This window comes from Malaclemys terrapin, chromosome 5 (genome assembly GCF_027887155.1).
Source record: "Malaclemys terrapin pileata isolate rMalTer1 chromosome 5, rMalTer1.hap1, whole genome shotgun sequence".
Lineage (NCBI taxonomy): Eukaryota > Metazoa > Chordata > Testudines > Emydidae > Malaclemys > Malaclemys terrapin.
Genome location: NC_071509.1, coordinates 130,178,310 through 130,196,472, shown reverse-complemented (window position 1 = coordinate 130,196,472; position 18,163 = coordinate 130,178,310). Strand labels below are relative to the sequence as shown.

The 18,163-nt window shown below is 38.0% G+C and overlaps 1 protein-coding gene across 1 annotated transcript in view; it reads right to left on the bottom strand.

Annotated features, from left to right (window-relative positions):
- Positions 1 to 2,055: 2,055 nt before the first annotated feature.
- The window catches only part of CNOT6L (CCR4-NOT transcription complex subunit 6 like), a 64,724-nt gene continuing 48,616 nt past the window's right edge, over positions 2,056 to 18,163 (bottom strand). Inside the window, exons 8-12 of the mRNA XM_054029326.1 lie at positions 17,107 to 17,261; positions 15,733 to 15,884; positions 13,910 to 14,137; positions 12,551 to 12,753; positions 2,056 to 10,267 (exon numbers count right to left, since the gene is read on the bottom strand). Of these exons, the coding sequence (XP_053885301.1) occupies positions 10,055 to 10,267; positions 12,551 to 12,753; positions 13,910 to 14,137; positions 15,733 to 15,884; positions 17,107 to 17,261 (951 nt within the window). The 3' untranslated portion in view covers positions 2,056 to 10,054. The remainder of the gene's footprint in view (positions 10,268 to 12,550; positions 12,754 to 13,909; positions 14,138 to 15,732; positions 15,885 to 17,106; positions 17,262 to 18,163) is intronic.

Below are 18,163 nucleotides of genomic sequence, written 5' to 3'. Positions count from 1 at the left end.
GACGACTCTAAAAAATGAGACAGGCACCTATCAATGGGGACAAGATAGCTGTGATCAAAACCAGCATGGGGTAACTCCCTGAGAGACTTGATGAAAGAACAAGATAAAGGATGAGAAGGACAATTTAAAAAAAACAAGCACTCGTCAAATAACAATTGATTACAGCATGACGGTGCAAAACTCATTGGTCCCAGTGAAGGAAAATCAGTATATTAACAGGGTGCCTTGCTATGAAACTTTGGGTTCATCCTGCCAAGACTTCCCCGGAGCATTGTGTTGTGACCGACAGAACCTGGCTCCTAACTACCCGTGCTCAACCTAGCTGGCCACTAGATTGATCCAGACTCTAGCCTGGTAACTATAACATCGACTGGCAGGACAGTGTGTGTGGGTCTGATTGAGTGCAGATGCTAATTGTTGTATTTCCAATAAATGCGGCGTATTGTCTTTTCCCCTGAAAAAAATCCCGTGTGCTTCTTATAAGCATAACACAAGGTCTGATACCACATGAGCCATCCAGTTGAGAAACAAATGCTTGATATCACTGGAAAGTTGGGACTCTGGTCCCAGCAGGTTGTGAGACGTCAGACCCTAAAAAAAAAAAATGTCACCATGTTAAAAGTTGCATTGACATTGGACTTTAAATAGTACCGTTTGCTCTCCTGGGACTCCTTAGCCACCACATTAATAGCTAATCTCTCGAACAGGCAGGCTATCACAAGGTGACTGCTGGGTCAAAAATGAAGCAGGAAAAGCCAGCAGCAATCAGAAGAATGCATTTATAAAAAGTCTACTATCTAGTTACAGGCCAAGGCCAGAAAGTTCAAGCACTGGACTGGGACTCCAGGCTCTCTGTGACATCTGGGAAAAGTCACTCATTCCCTGCGCCTCCATTCATCCAGTAGTCTAAACGAGGACCATACTGCCCTCCACAGCTTGCAGTCTAAGCAGAAGAAACAGTCCATCTCCATGTGCATGTGCCACAGTGCATATACCGCTGATCTCAGTACGGGCCCCGAGGATATACTGTAATACAAATAGTCAAAACGCTTGTGCTGGTGGGTGCTACTGCTTCTAGACCCCGTGAACTTCCACAAGCACTGAACCTGTATCAGTGAGCTTAAAAAACGTTGCCACTGCTCGCACAATGGCATCACTGTTGACGACAATAAGCCACCCTTCCCTCTAGCACTGTGAACGGGCTCTACAGAACAGTAACAAGAGATACTTCCGACTCTTAGCTTCTGATGTACACATGCTGGACAGAAGCAGTGTAGTGAATTGGTACTCTTCACAGTGGAAAGGGGAGGGACACACTTCACCTTTTAGCACCAAGAAACAGGATTTCTTGACCGAAGGAAGATAAACTGAAGACTTGCACTTGGTAGTGAGCCGCTGTAGCCTAGCAAGTGTCTTGGCGCACTTTAAAAAATGGCACCTTTGCCGATCTACTGCACATGTGCATCATGGTAATATCTGCTTGTGTCACTCTGTAACACTCGTGTGTGTTAGTTCAGTATTTTACCCTGTCAGCACCATACAGCCAAACCAGCTACAAAGGGACTGAGCCGGATGCTCATCCTCTGTGTTTCAATAGAAATAACTAGTAAATCCCAATTCCAGGGCTAATCATTCACTCGCACACATACTCAAGAACTTGCAGAACCTTTAATGGTTAACCTTTACACATGCAAGAACTGGATGTGGCTTTTGTATTAAAACCTGATTATTAGATACTAGACAGTCACATAATTACACCTCTTATCTCTCATAAAGCATAGAACAGTCCAAAACCCACGGAATTAAATGGAGAAACTCTCACGGACTTCAACAGGTTTTGGATCGGACTCCGTTATCCAGGCAGTCTCTCCTCCCCACCCACAGCGTGTCCAGAAGCAGCCACTTAATTGTAAACATCGAGATGTACAATTTGATGCGGAGCAGAAAGTAGCAACAGTAAGGGCCATGTGCCAACATCCAGCTCCTCGCCCTCCCAACTACTTTTGTGATATATACAACAATGCTCAAGAGTAGAAACAAAAACAGGACAGAAAATGCAGTTGCAAAATGGCCGTTTATTGCCTACAGAGGGAAATAAAAGTACACAGGTGCAAAGAAACAAACAAGCAGATATTTAGCCCTATACACATCATGTGTGATCAGTACCCAATTTCTGTAACTGAAGAAAAAGAAAGTATTTTGTCATCTGATTTGACAACAATAGTTCAAGGTTTTCAGCACCTCCCTTCTGAGCTGCCATAAGATTAAAAAGGCAAGACTGCTTAGTACAGTTACTGTCTTCATTTTGTATTCACTTTTTTTTTGTAAAAGTAAAACCTCTATCTTTTGCACATACATGTTGTACAGTATATATTGCACAAAATACCTCAACTGAGCTGTGTAATTAAGAGTTCCCACCTCATTGGATGGTAAACTAATGAACAAAACAGAGCTGGTGATTTCTGTCTGACAGTCTCACGATAAAAAGTAGAATTATGAATGACATGGAATTCAATGGACTGGTTCAGTGAAGTCAGTTGAAGCATGGCACTTTGTTTCTTTTAAAGAAAAACTTTTTTTTAAATAAAAAAATCATTTGCATTTTTAAAAATTACTTAAATATGGAGAGAACGAACTGATTGTTTTGGAGGAAGGTCAATAGTTTTACAATTATTTTGTGCGAAAAGTTGAATAAGCTTTTTTGCTCAGGTCTAAAAATCAACTGCTTTGCTTTTCAACCATTAGATGAAGATATGTATACACCCCCATGTAGTTTCAATGAGACACCTGAACGGTGTATGAAACAATGTTTGCAAAATTTAAAGATTAGAGGAGAATATTTTTCTTATGAAAATGTAATTGGCAGGATTCACAGTAAAGCAAATCCCCCTACAGATTCCCTCAGTTGGCACTTATTTAAGCTTATATGGTTAAGCAGGTTATATTTGAGGCAAGAGGCTCATTTAACCTATGACTCGGTGTATTACCAGAAAGGAGAAAAACCAGAATCCAGTGGTGCATTTATGAAAACTTTTCCAAAATCCAAGAATTTGTTGCATTAGGACAACTGTACAGAATCTCAAAAGTGCACCCCCGCACTCCTAGAAGCTGGTGTTTAAGAAATATGCATTCAATGCAGACTGTGAGCCTGACCTGGTTCCCATTGCAGTCAAGGCAAAACTCAAATAAGACCTCAACAGGAGCAGGATTGGCACTTAATTCGCGTTTCCTATGTGCAATAATGTAGCTGTTCAAACGCAGAGCTGAGTCAGGATTCGGGAAAAGTTTGCTTAGTTCGAATTTTCATCAAATGGGAAAACTGTATTTTAACAGATTTGTACAGAAAAATGACAGCGCAGTTTCAGAGTTCATGTACCTAGGGGCATTATACTCACATTGTCTAATTTTCAAAACAAAAAACAAAAACAAAACAAACAATAAAACCAAAGCCTGCGCTTATATCACCACTGATCCAGTCAAACTTATGAGTTGAGTGAATTACAGGCAAATTTTGATAACATGGTGCACACAACACTTTAATTGCTTGGAAAAACCATACTACACAATAATTAAAAATGGAAAACAAAGCCAAAATAAGATTAACAATGTCACTTGTAAAGAGAGCCACCATGATTCTTTGCTTTAAAACAAAAAGAAATACGGAGACGAAGAAGAACTTAGTAAATGTCTTACTCTTGGAAACAGTTTAACAAAAGGATGAGGCCAAGTAATATCAGAATCGCTCCACCTCTCATTACTAAAACAGTGAAGGACTTTGCAAGCTAAACACACTGTACTATGCTGAAAAGAGTCATATCACTTGGCATGTTTTGCCATCAAAATTGTTCAAATACATTGTATTAAAATACAATTGTATTTCCCCAACTTCACACTTACTTTAGAATCTACATCAAGAACAGCTGTCCCTGAAGTATTTTATCTTCCAGCCAAACCAATCCAGCCAAGCTTACTTTGTATATCATGTTTTAAGATTAGCTAAGATGTTAGTCACTTTTCTAATCACTTTCAAAGACAACGTCCTCAACTTTTATCATTTTTTCTCCCAGTGATTTTGAATGTAAATAAAGTCTGGTAAATATCAGTACAAAATGTCCTCACTGCTACACAGGATGAAGATGCACCAGTTTAGAGTTCAGCATTTTAATATCCCCACCAATCAGTTATAACAGTGCTTGGGGTACATATGTAAAACTCATTGTAAAGTGTTTATAAACTTATGAAAGTTATTTCTATGCTGACACTTGGCATAAAGACTCCAGAAACATTTTGGGTTTTTTAAAGCTGTTAATATAGAAAACTTTTTACTGATTTTTTTTTTTTACTGTATTCTTGCAAAATATTTACATATCTAACATGGAATGACTTTCACATTATGAATTTAGCAGACCCAGACCGTAACAGTGCACTTTTCACTGTTGCCAGTGTTCAGCTAACTTATTCAGCTCTTTTTAATAATCCCTTTAACGTCCCCTCTCTCCGGTACCAACAAATTGAGTCATCTGTACAAGTAGTGGCGATTAAAGCTTCCCTATGTTGCTCTGCCAAGACGTCTCAATGATGTTCTGGACAGACCACCTCTACAGGAAAGAGGAAGTAATCCAATTGTTGCATGTATTCAGCCATTAATATTTCAGACGATCAATCCAGATGTTAAATTTTTAGCAAGGGTGGGGGTTTTATAACCTGGACAATTGCTGTGAAATCCTTCCCCTACTGAAGTCAATGTCAAAACTCCCATTGACTTCAGTGGGGCCAGCATGTCTCCCTTGGTGTCACTTCTCCTCCTAGCAGGCAACTCAATTTATGAATATTGTGTAAAAGCAATCACAGCTGAAATGGTAATCCAGGTAAACAGCTCGCTATCCCATTACCAGTCTCGCAAACTATGCTGTCTGGCTCCATGTTTTTAAAAGGATTGATTTTAGCTTAATGGCTTCCTACTGCAGACTGATCAAACAGATCAAGTACTTGATGGACCACTCAGGTTCCTAAATGTATATTTACACAAATACTGTATAGTCTATTGAGTCATTCACACACTTCTAGGAGAGTTTTCTAGTGTATTAAAACTTCAGAGGATCAAATCACAAAAATAATAGAGAGAGCACTGAAACTCAAAAGAGTAAGGCAATTTAAACTTCAACACAAGCAGGACACATCACTTTCCTCACTTAGTCATGCTTAGACATCTCCTAACAGTGAGACATGCTCCAAGTACATATGTTCATATATAGAAGATGAAGTGTCATTCCAGAATGTAATCTTAAAATGTAACATTCCCTTGTTTTTGTGAAGTTAGATTTTTGTAAATAAAGAATATCTACATGGCAGTACAGAATAACTGATACTAGATTAACCATGTAAATCTGTACAATACTCAAGCCATTAAAAAAACATTTATTTGAAGATTAATGACTATTACAACTTCCTTTTTAAATTTATATGAATTCGAGGCTATATCAAACTAATCCTTTGTGATATTTAAATAGCAATCTAATCAATATTGTTTGATAATTAGTATTTAAAAAACCCCTTCCACTACTAAATCTTGTATGCCAAGTATCTTGCCAAACCAAGTTTTGATGCCAAAAGCCAAGAATTATAACAGAAATGTAGTCACTTCAGTTGCTGGGTTTAAATCTGATCTTTGATATTAACTGCCCACACCTTCCTCGTCTCAGTTTAATAGATTATGGAAAGAGTATTACTAATGCACTAGTGATTTAAGAAATCTTTGAACGGATGTAAATGCCCAAAGTTACCCAGCATATTTCCCTCATACATTACGTGCGACCAAAACAGAGTAACCTTGAATTTAAACCAACTTTTATAGCTTGTCTCCTCTCTATACTCCATACCTGTGATCCCCTCACCAAACTTAGTCCCCGTGGAATCAAGTGATATGAGCCTTTAATATCATCTTTTTATTTACTCCCTTGTGATTTAGGTCAAAGACTTCAGAACGAGGTGCTGAAAGTTAAGCTCCTAAAATCAATGTTCAGACACCAAAATGTAACTGGCCTGCATTTTCAGAAAGTGTGAAGTAAATGGGAGCTGCAGTTGCTCAGCACCTTGGAAAAACAGGCCACTGTAATTCCGGCATCTGGCTATGACCCTGCAGAGAGGAGCCTCACTCAAAACCACCCAGGATGGGAGATTTTCCAGACTTTCTCAGCATTGGCCTGACTCCGTCCCCATTGAAGTCAATGGTGAAATCCTGGGAACAGAGTTAGGCCAACCCTGGGGTAGGTGCTTTTGAAGATTTTAAGGGACTGAAGATTTTGGCTACGGTTTATAAACATAGAATAACAAGGAGTAGTCGGAACCAACAAGAAAAAGGGTTTTATATTTCTGCCGACTAGAAATAAGAGTGGCTTCAAACACATAGTACGCTTATTGGTAAAATGAAGTATTTTCTTGATGAATGCTAGAAACAGAAAGAAAGAAAAAAAAAAAAAAGCTTTGAACAAGGCAAATGGGAAGAAAAGCTGGTCTCAGAACCCATTGTGCCATACCTGACTTCAACGTGTGGTACACAAAATGTTCACACTCCTTACATCAAAATAATGAAACAAAAATATTCAGCTACATTGTACAAAATTTTTTTATATACACACAAAACCTCATATCTAACAGATTTACCATATCGAATTTTAAAAAGTTGCCTGTAGAACGGTGTTCGATTTTTTTTCCTCTGCTTCCTTTAGGCAGTGCTGTTGCTTAAAAGTTGACACCAGGCACAATATTTTTAAAACAAAACCAACTAAGCAAGGAGCAGTATGTGAATTTGAACTTTTTTTCCTGTGACCAGTCCTGAGGCTGCTGCAGTGTTCCCAATGTGTAAAGCTATGAGACAAGCATCAGTGATGGAGAGAATAATTGTGTGTATTGTTGTACATTTATCTATTGTGAAATTAGTGATATCACTTTCCCAGATTCCTCTTCCCTGCCTGTTCCCCCTCCCAAAACAAACACACACACACACACACACACCCCTCTACCTTATAGAGTACTGAGTTTTCAGTTTTCGCAATCAGAAGAATCACAACTGCGGAAAAGCTAGACTTCGAATGTGTAGGTTTTCTACTTAAAGCCATGAGTTTCCACTCTAGACACATATGGTAATGTATATCGACATTTGGATAATGCGCATGCATGTTTTTTATCTAAAGGTGTCATTCATCTTAAGTTTATTATTGACAGAGTTCCAGATTTTCTGTATTTTAAACAAAAACACTAAGGACAGCAGCATTTCTGATCATCGGAAATGGAAGCTCAATACAGATACTGCCCCTTCTGTTAAAAAAAAAGGCAACACAGCGGGAGAGTGGGGGGGGAAGGAGAGAACCACACACATGAAATTAGGATGAACATCCTCAGGTATGTGGGCCAACTAACACAAACAATACCCATTTCAACATAAAAGTTTTTGTGCAATGTCAATTACATTTTTTTTTTTAAGTAACAGGATAATGGACATTCTGAAGAATGCATTTTGAAGCAGAGAAAACCCAATTAAACACCTTCCTGCAACAGAGTGCCTCAAATTAATTATGAATCAGAAGAAAATAAAACTTAAGCTGTTTCTGTTGCCCAATTTTTTTATTTTCCCCCAACACTACAAAAGATTGTGGTTTTTTTTTTAAATTTATTTATAAACAGGCTCCTCTGCAGTTCATATACAATCATAGGTGAACTTTAAATTCCATTTTATACAAACATCTCAAAAATATTGGGAGTGAAGTATGGTAGGAAATATTGCTCACATTGCTAGTTAACATGCGTGTATGAAAGGAGGAAAATGGTTTGTTAGTGCATATCTCCAGAGCAGAGAACCCACCCCTCCAAAAGAAAAACAAACACAAAAAGAATACAGTAGCTGATTACAAAAAGGTAATGTCCACAAAATTAAGTTTTTCATGCTATTCTACTTTCCAGTACTATATGCTACTTATTTTTTCAATTTATATGCACGCCTAGGCCTTGAACACTTGAGGTATATAAAAAGAGATACCTGCACCTAGAGGAAAATCTTTAAAAGGGTTTTTGTTTTTTGTTTATTGGTTGGTTGGGTTTTCTTGTGCTGCACAACATTTTTTATTTATATTAAATTTCACTCAACTACAATAACTTCCAATTTTATATTGGATGACGGGTGATGCCTCCATTCCAAGGCACTTTGGAAAGGGAGATGTGGTTTCATTGAACCAACTGCTGCATCCCATCCCACCCCCAAACAAATACAGGAAACATTTTCTACTAGAGCCTGATTTTCTATGAAAACAATGAGGAAGGAAATGTATAATTAAAGAATGGTGGAACAGGCAAAAGTATTAGTTTTGCAAGGCAGAAGATTGCTCCTTAGTATTTAAAACTAATTTAACAATTTAAAGGTGACCCTTTTTAAATCTATGAATGAGACATAAATATAGGCTATTTATCTGTTTAAAAATTTCATTCACATAAATGGAAAAATTCTTTTTTATTAAAAATATCACATTTTGAGACTAGAAACAGTAAAGTGCATGAAAAGTTTAAAATATAAATTCAAGAAAATCTTATAGCAGCAAAAAAGCAGAATAAAGAAAAACTTAAAAACACAGACACAACCTTTTCCTATTACGGTGCCATATATATATTTTTTTAAACATTAAGCAGCCAACCAATTTCTTTCAGAAAATTGCATTATGTTTACTGCCTCTTGAGGCACAACGTTTTGAACTGGCCCCTTAGAGCGTAAAAAGGAAGATTTCCAACACAGCTAAAGAGCGTTAACAGTTGGGAATGAACCAGCAGCTTTTTAATTCAACCTGGACTGAAAACAAAAACAAAGTATTAAAAGCATACGATGGCTATTTGGCAACTAGGGTCAGGAAAAAATAATCCAAGGAATGATTATGGCTACCACTCCCCCCCCCCACACACACACACAAAAAAGCACCTAGACAGCTATTTAACCTTCACTTTGGAGATAGAAGTAAGATCATTTCCAGAGGGTTTTTTTTCCTGTACCTTAGCTTAACCAGTACCTCCAATCCAAAGTTGATCATTTTTGCAATTGAACATTAGAAACGGGAACCTATAGATTTGAGTTGGAACGTATTTGCTCTTCCAGAACTCACCAATAAGAAAACTTGCAGCTGATATTTTGAGTGCAATTTCTTAATTTTATGCTTCAAAATCCTGTTCCCAACCTTCATTGCAGAAGTTTCCCATCATGGTTTGTCAAAGTAGGGAGATTTCCCTGTTAGACCTCTCAAAACAGACCATCCGTTCAAATTCCTGAATTTCTTAACCAAAAAAAGAGCTCCAAGAAAGTTACCACCATGTTGTCTGCCAACCAAGAGTTCTCTGTGGCATTAAATGCTCAGGTCCAAATCCTCTGATGGCATAATTCCATTGTAGTCAATGGAGTTGCACCAGGAGATGATTTAGCCCTTCAATATGTGTATGCAACCATTTTTGGTTTTCCAGTATTCGCTAGATGTGGGGGGAGGGTTATACTGTTAATAATTTACAGTTAAATATTAAGTGCTTTGCTAATGTGCAAAATTAATTTTGGATGCAGAACCCAGATCTCCATTTTGAGTTCAGTAAAATAGTATTTCTAATTATTCTCCCTTACAACTGAAACAGATTGAAGTGTTGTATTTATCAGTTTATTTTTCTTTTAAAAAAAGGAGGGTTTGTTGTGCTGTGATTTGAAAGAAAGCATTAATTTTGAATAGATTACGATGCAAGTTGTGAATCTGATTTGCCCATTTTATAAACACAGCTTCCTAATGAAACAATAAGCTTACCAGTTTAAAAATTAAATTAAAATCCTGGAAAGGGAATAATACTTTGGTTCCAGCCCTAGTGCCAAATGATACCAACATGCACCAAAATGTGCAAAATCTCATATCAAAACACACAATGAAAGGAGCTTGAAGAAGCAGCTTAAGGTTGGCCATACTTCACTCCTACATATTTTGATTTACAACTGTACAGGTCCATAACAACAGGTCCCAGCCCTCAAAGGGGCAGGGCTCCACTACCTCCTGTTAGGTAAGTGTACACCGTTGACAAGAGGCAGGAGCGGAGGATGGAGTTCGAGCTGTGTTAACAGTGAGAAGTGGTCTGAAGGGATGTGAGGGTGTGGACACCCAGTGATGTTGTTCTCAACCAGCCACTGAGGATCTAAAGGCCCCAGGACACCAAGCACGTTCATATGAGTGTTGGAATAGAAAATGTAGTCAATCACACCCTAAAAGGAGAGAGAAACATTCTGTTAAAACGAGGACAAGTCACAAGTTATAGTTTAACATTTTCCTAAAATGTATTTGGCACAGCTGTACACACTTGCTAGCTCCCACTCCTTGATGTTAAAAGCATGTTTTTACAATTCATGTGGCCAGATTAGTGCTGTCTTTCTAAATATCTTTACTTTTTTATTTTAACTGTGCATTACCAGTCAATGAACGTATTTTACATTTAATTTACTTTAAAATATATTGTCTGTGCATAATTTTAGTATTTAAATAGTTCCTCACTGGACGTGAACGGACACATTTCCCTTTTTGTGGTTGCTACTGTTTGGCTGGAGACAGTTTTCTGAAGGCTGCATTAACAGGGTGGAAGCACACTTGGCTACATTTTGATGACTAACTTTGCAAAGTTATTGATAAGATGAAGTAACTCAATTTGAAGTTTTTTACATGAGCTTAGAATTTCCAGACTATTGCAAAATGGAGCAAACACTGACTAGACATCCTGAAGAAGTTTTTCCTGTCCTTAATAAGGCAGTTTTTTGGGGAAAGCCCTTCGCCATTCATAGCGGACATAGTCAAACCACCAGCTAATACAACCGCCTTAATCCCTGCACCCATGAGGCTGGGTAGAGGAACTATTCCATCTTCCTCATCACAAAGATATGGAGCTTAAGTTATTGTCAAAATCTTAGGTCTGGTCTACACTGTGGAGGGTGAGGAGGGGGGAAAGATCTAAGTTACGCAACTTCAGCTATGTTATTCAGGTAGCTGAAGTCGACGTACTTAGATCTGCTCACCACAGTGTCTTCACTGCGGTAAGTCAGCGGCTGACGCTCTCCCGTCGACTCCGCCTGTGCCTCTCGCCCTGGTGGGGTACCAGAGTCGATGGGAAAGCGCTAGTCTTGACGTGATAAATTGATCCCTGCTGGATCGATCGCTACCTGTCGATCCAGCGGGTAATGTAGACAAGCCCTTAGATGCCAACTATGCACGTTCAGAAGCAATTTTTTCAATCCTCTAGAAATGTACTCTCCCTCCATCCTCGTTGTACTGTTTCTTAATCGAGTTACCTGAACATCTCACAAAATAAGTCAATTCAAGTAGTAATAGCTGAGCCTCCAAATAATAGTGACCATAATATACTTAAATTCAACAATCTAAGGGGAAGGATGGTACCAAAAAGCAAACAAACACAGTGACACTAAACTTTAGAAAAGAGAGAAGGCAATAAAATGAAGGGACCAGTCAAAAAAGCTACAAAATCAAAAGTAAAGAAAACAAAATCCTTAGATTTGTCCTGGATGTTACATAAGGACAGAACAGTCTCAAAAGGCACACATGCGGTGCTGAACAAGAAGAGAAGCAGAAAGGTGAGTGGTAAGCCAGTATGACTCGATAGCAAGGTCCAAGAGATTATTCAAGACAAACTGATGTCCTTCAAAATTTGGAAACCTACACCTAGTAAAGGATTACAAGAAGCATAACTACAGTAGGCAATAGGCAAGAAGGAAATTCAGAGGGATTAGATGGAATTCAAAGAGCAAATAGATAAAAGGTAATAACAACAAGAAATTCTGTAAAAATATCAGAAGCAGGAAGCCTGTGAAACAAATTGAAGGTTGCTGGAACACCAGATTAGAGAGTGCAATTAAGATATGGAAATCAGTGAGAAGCTAAAATGATTTATTTGTATCAGTGTTCACCACCAAAGGTGTTGGTGAGATACCTGTTCCAAACCCACTCTTTGTTGGTCATAAAAATGAAGTGCTCGCAGAGATTGAGCTGTCAGAATAAGAGATGCTGGAGCAAACTGTGTCTCATAACACAAGAGCAAGCAAACTTTCAATTAAATTAAAAGGTAGCAAATTCAAAGCCTGTAAAATAAAGTACTTTTTCACACAACATGTAATTAGACTCTGAAACTAACTGCCCACAGAATGTCATTGAAGTCAGTAACTTGGCTTGATTCAGGAAGAGATTGGACATTTATATGGATAACAAGAACATCCAGAATTCTGGAAGGAGTATTTAGACTCAAGCTTCACGGATTAAGCCCACCTTTAAGTATTTGAGATTAGGATAATACCTAATGCTGGAGGGGCAGATTATTCCACATCTGCCTACTACAAGATTCCTACACCTTCCTCTGAAGCATCTAATGCTGGCCACTCTCACAGACAGGACAGAGGACTAGATGGACCTTGGATCTGATCCAGCCTGGTAATTCTCACGGTAAATTTCAGTCCAAGAGAAATTAAATTCAGTAGATCACCCCTTACTTTGAAATCAAAGGTGTAATTGGTGTAAGGCATCAAGTTGTTTTCATAAGCACTCTTGAGCTGGAAGCCATGCGTGATTCTTCCTTCAGAAGCCCCATTTTTTCCACTGCCACTGAAGTTCATGAGACACTCATTGTAACGCAGCTCTTTGAAGTCCTTATGGTTGTCAGCTACTATGCCATTGCTTAAGTACTCCACAACACCTGTTTGCAAAACAAAGATGCGATTAGTTTTAATTAATTATTGAAACACAACATGCACAGTATTTAAATACTTTAGGTCAGGGGTTGGCAACATTTTAGAAGTGGTGTGCCGAGTCTTCATTTATTCTAATGAAGGTTTAAGGTTTTGCGTGCCAGTCATACATTTTTAGAAGGTCTTTCTACACGTCTATAATATATAAGTAAACTATTGTTGTATGTAAAGTAAATAAGGTTTTTAAAATGTCTAAGAAGCTTCATTTAAAATAAAATTAAAATGCAGAGTCCCCCCGGACCGGTGGCCAGGACCCAGACAGTGTGAGTGCCACTGAATATCAGCTCGCGTGCCGCCTTTGGCACGCATGCCATAGGTTGCCTACCCTGCCTTAGGTTAAGAACCACGTTGAAAGATCATGGTCTCCAAATGAGAGAGAGAGAGAGAGAGTGTGTGTGTGTGTTCTCTTTTTTAAGTCTCCTTTAGTGAGGTCTGATTTCCTGAGTGCATCTATATAATGAAAGGACTCACCGCCAGCTTTGACAGCATCACCATTTCAAAACCCTGAGCACAGTAAGAATATTAACCGTACAGTGGCAGCCAGCACTAAGTAAGTTTTCTTGTATATTTCTCCTTGATTACAGAGTTAAATATCAGAAGTACTACAGTATATTCATCTCAAGTTTCTGCCCTCATTTTATTCTGTCAGCTTTTCACCCAGAGTGCAATAAACCATGAACTCCGAATTCCTAAATATTAACACTCCTCAAGCTCTTAGTCTAAAACAGGCATACCACACTTCTGATACATAATAATTACTACTACTACATCAAACTTGAGTTGAAATACATCAACCCTAGATCTTTTTATGCTTTTTTTATTATACTCAATATTTACCAAATCTTGCACATGACCAGTACTTAAAGTGTTAACAACATACTGAAAAGTATTTGATATCTGCTCAAATAGAGGAGTTATATTAACTGGTTTGGGAATTTTGAACCACAAATGGATTTTATTAAGAAAGCTTTCCACAATAATAATAATAATGGATATACTGGCATACCAGACAAATGTCAGGTGGAAGGCGGACTCAAACATTCTAATAAAAATCAAAAAAGGGAACAAAGACAATAGTGAAAGTGATGAACGATTTCTAAATACCTGAATCGGGCAGTGAGTTAAGATCCGCGCACAGCACCAGAGGGATAGAATTAGGATCTGCTGTTGGACTGCCAGGCCTGATGGAGGCTTTCTCAAGGACATTTTTCAGTTCTGAGACAAACATCATAGTCTGAATGAGTTTTACATCTGAGTATTCAGGGTCCCAATGCATGTGGGCATTTGCCACAATAAGCAGCTGTTTGTCCACAGCATGAAGCGGCTTCATACCTGGATTAAAAGAAGTTTTTATTAAGAAGTCAATTAGGTGAATGTATTCAATTCCACCTCGTTACAAATAACACAAAATTTCTGCCACTCCTGTATCAGCTAGAAATGTAGGTAAATAGAAAAGAAATACTCCTACTTTCACAACTGGAAAAAAAGGTAAGTCTAGCAACAAATCAAATAAAGCTGTATCCCACACTAGCAATACATTTTGTTTCACATTAACTTGATTTGGTTACTGGTCTCATAATACGAATTTTTGAATATATGAGGCAAATGGTGACTGGAAAGACTACTGACTGTCTAATCTGAGAGAATTAAAACAACTCCTTCTAAGGGTACTAAAAAAAAAATACTAAATTAAGTGTCACCTATAATTCATGCTGTATCTTCCAAACACTGGTACAATTATGTGAATTACTCACAGCAGCAGATAAAAGCTCCAACCACAGCAGTGACAAAATTACTTACCTATTTAGCAGTGCAATAACCACTGCTGTGTTGTATACCACCACTTCTGTGAGAGCACAGACTGTCTATGGAATACACTGCTTGGGAATTGTGTACCCTTGGCAACTCACCCCTACTGCTAACATCATAACTTGCACCTTCCCCCTCAACGGGATAAATTGTCAGACCTACTGCTACCCTGAAAAATTATCAATCCCCAACTACTAGAGGGGAACCACCTGAATTTTGGGTTCTCTTAATAGAATAAAATTGAAGCACAGAAAGCCACCTTTAAAATTCCTCACCATTCAGTGTTTTAATATAGGAACGCAGAAGTTTTTCAGACTGGTTCTTGCCTATTGGTATAGTAATTTGTTCGCTAAGAAAAGGCCAAGCTCCTGGTTAGGGTCATGCAGTAAGAGTTCTATTGCTGAAACAGTACAGCTAGGGCTTTTACTTCCCTAAGAACGGAGACTACAGACTAGATAGAAGATGAAGTTAAAAGACTCTTCCTGTATTGCAATTAGAGACTGCCTACTAATTTCAGGGCTACATAAAAAAGGCCACAAAATTGGAAGGTGACAAAAAAAAGAGTCATGTGATTCTTTGAATGACATTTGTGAGACTTCACTAATTAATCATCCTTTATTAAAAAACTGTTTGATAACCAGTTAGGAACATCAGCACTGCCACAGAGACGCCGTGAAGGATTAAATGAAGAGGAAAGAGACATCAGGATGAAAAGTTGAACAGCACTAACAGCTATTGGGAGAGAGGTCTGTACTCCTGCCTGGGGAAAAGTAAAGTAAAATCAAAGGAGGGAAGAATGAGAGTCTTGAGTAGAATACCAAATGCCTGACGCTCCTGTTAAAACGTCTTGATGTGAAACAATAAAAATATATTTTTCAAAACAACTTGTGTCATATCTAATCTCAGAGTGACCAAGAAATTTCCTACTTTACAAGAGCTTTCATCAAAGTAGTCTACTGCACAGTGCTCCGTTGCAAATATTTGGCCAAGAATCTTATACGCAGTAATATCTTACACGACTGGTATACAGAGGAGCAATTCACTTATAAAAAAAAAGAAATCTGAACAAATACTGCCCATTTATCAATACATAGGATAGCAGTGGTGGTTATACTGACCTGCTCCAAATAATTCTTTGTGCACCTCTAACACCACAGCAACTCCAATGTTGTCCTTTGTCATCACTCTGTTTAACATAGCTTCTGATCCTTCAGAGTTAGCCATTGCCACCTGGTTAAACTCCACTGTGTGCTTCTGCACCAATGTAAATCTGTAAAAAAAAAAAAAAAAAAAAAAACCCAAAAAACAAAAAAAACCCACCAATGTAAAAAGTAAAGACAAAACACACAGCAAATGTGCACAGCATTATCCATAAGTAGGCAGTTGCATTAGAAACATTTTAAAGTTTACCATAAACATCCAATTTATTATTCTCTGTATAGTTCCCAAAGGCGCCAAATGAGATCAGGGGCCTATTGTCTCACTCACACTCAGATACTCTAAAAGACTGTTCTTGCCCCCAAAAGCATACAACCTAAAAAAGGCCAGGGAAAAAAAGAAGAATGGATGAGGTAAAATATGTGCAATTTATTTTCAGAGGTTTGTTTTGTTTAAACTATAGCTAGGAAAGTTGACTACATGTAGGGTCAGAGAGACAATTCTATGATGGCTCTGATTTCTTATAAGTGTTATGGTAGAGATGTGTTGAGATTTGTTCTTAGTATCTCTGTGCATCCATCCCTCACAGACAACCCTTATCCAAAACTACCTGAACCATTCCAAACGAGGAACATTTCAACCCAAAAAGGCATGAATTGGAATTACAATGGAAGCATCACATAACCTTAAATTACAGCAGGTTATAACCACCAGCACACTGTAAATCAGAGAGAATAAAGTTTCATTGATGCAAGATTGGCAAATGATCATGAGATTTTGTACAAGGAGGGAAAGGATTGCGTACAGCGCTGCTTTCCCCACCCAACCTACAGTTTCTGGTATTTACAGCACAAAACTATAGCTCTCTTCACAAAACAGAGATTACCAAAGTGTACCCACTTTATAGTCAGAATACAGACGGTGGGCCTATGCCTGCAACAAACCTCTAGATGTAAAAATCTCTGTCTTTGCCTGTATAGTATGTAGATTTTAGAAACTTAGTATCAATATAGTGAAGCTATTCCATTAATTCAGTTCATATCCCTTTCTTGGAGGGGAATATTTTGTGTATAATCTGCAAAGTGAATGGAAAGGTACCATTGTACGTACACCACTAACAGAAGCACAACGCTGTTGTTTGACAATGAAAAAAAATGTACTTCACATTAATTTCAATTTTTAGCTTTCCAGCATACTAATTTGGTTGCCACCCACTGCAGCAAACTGACAGTTTCATTAATTTTTTTCAGACTTTAGGAAAAATGTTTCCAGGGCTGCGGTTTGATTCTTTACATTTATAAAAAAAAGAAGATATCTGTGAAGCTGTCCCTTACTTTTCAGTTTTGAAGAATATTGCACAGCCATCCACATGCTTTCTCTCCTGCTCAGACATGATTTTGGCACGTGACTTTGGAGAAAAAAATCCATCATACCCACGCTCTTTTAATGCTGGCAGAAAGAGGGTGAAGTATTGCTCTGTTTCCACTTCCTGGAATTGAATACAGTTAACATTACAATGAAGAAAATCAGTGACAGGTTAATAAAATAAGTAAATGCTCCCACCACTCTATGTACAAAACCAATAGATGCCAAATAACTTGTTGCCAAAACCACACATTTATGTTGCTTACACAGAACTTTATATCACATTTTAGACTAGTTGTCTGATGTATGATAAGCAGATTGGGATTCCTGGAAATCAAAATTAAAAGGACGTTTTAAGAAGGAAAAGTGGCAGGCGTATTTTGAGAAGTTGTCCTGAACATCAACAGGAAACCACACCAGTTGTTTTTTGACAGCTAAAAAGTGGATAGTCTCCTAGGTTACAAATTCTTAGTATGCAGCAGCCATTAGTGTTTGGCTTGGTGAGCTCTCTTTTACTGAAGGGTTCTCCCCATTCTAGAACAATGTATTTTCTTGGACACCAAACACCACTGCTACTCAGCTTGTGTCAGCTTTTTAATTCAAGCAGCTATTCTCTTCCTCCTGGGTGATGGTTTTTATTCTTATAATACACTATAACTTGTTTAAAAACAAAAAGTAGATCATCTTTAAAGCCAGCACCACTTAACTGTACTCAACGCTTAGGATAAACTCCTACCAACACGATAGCAACATATGTGCCAATTCAGCGGATCACGGCTTAACTTCTAAGCGTGTGTGTAGTCCCCTTTGATTTCAACTGGACTGCTCACATGCTTGAAGTTAAGCATATACACAAGTGCTACACTGGATAGGAGTCACAACAGGAGATTGGAGAAAACAGCTTTTTGGTTAAAACACAATTTCTTCCTTTACTCAGTAAAGCCTGTTGATGTACAACAACCCAAGTAGTAAAATATTTAGGAGGCTTATAGATAATAAGTAGAAATTCTAATGCAAGTTATGTAT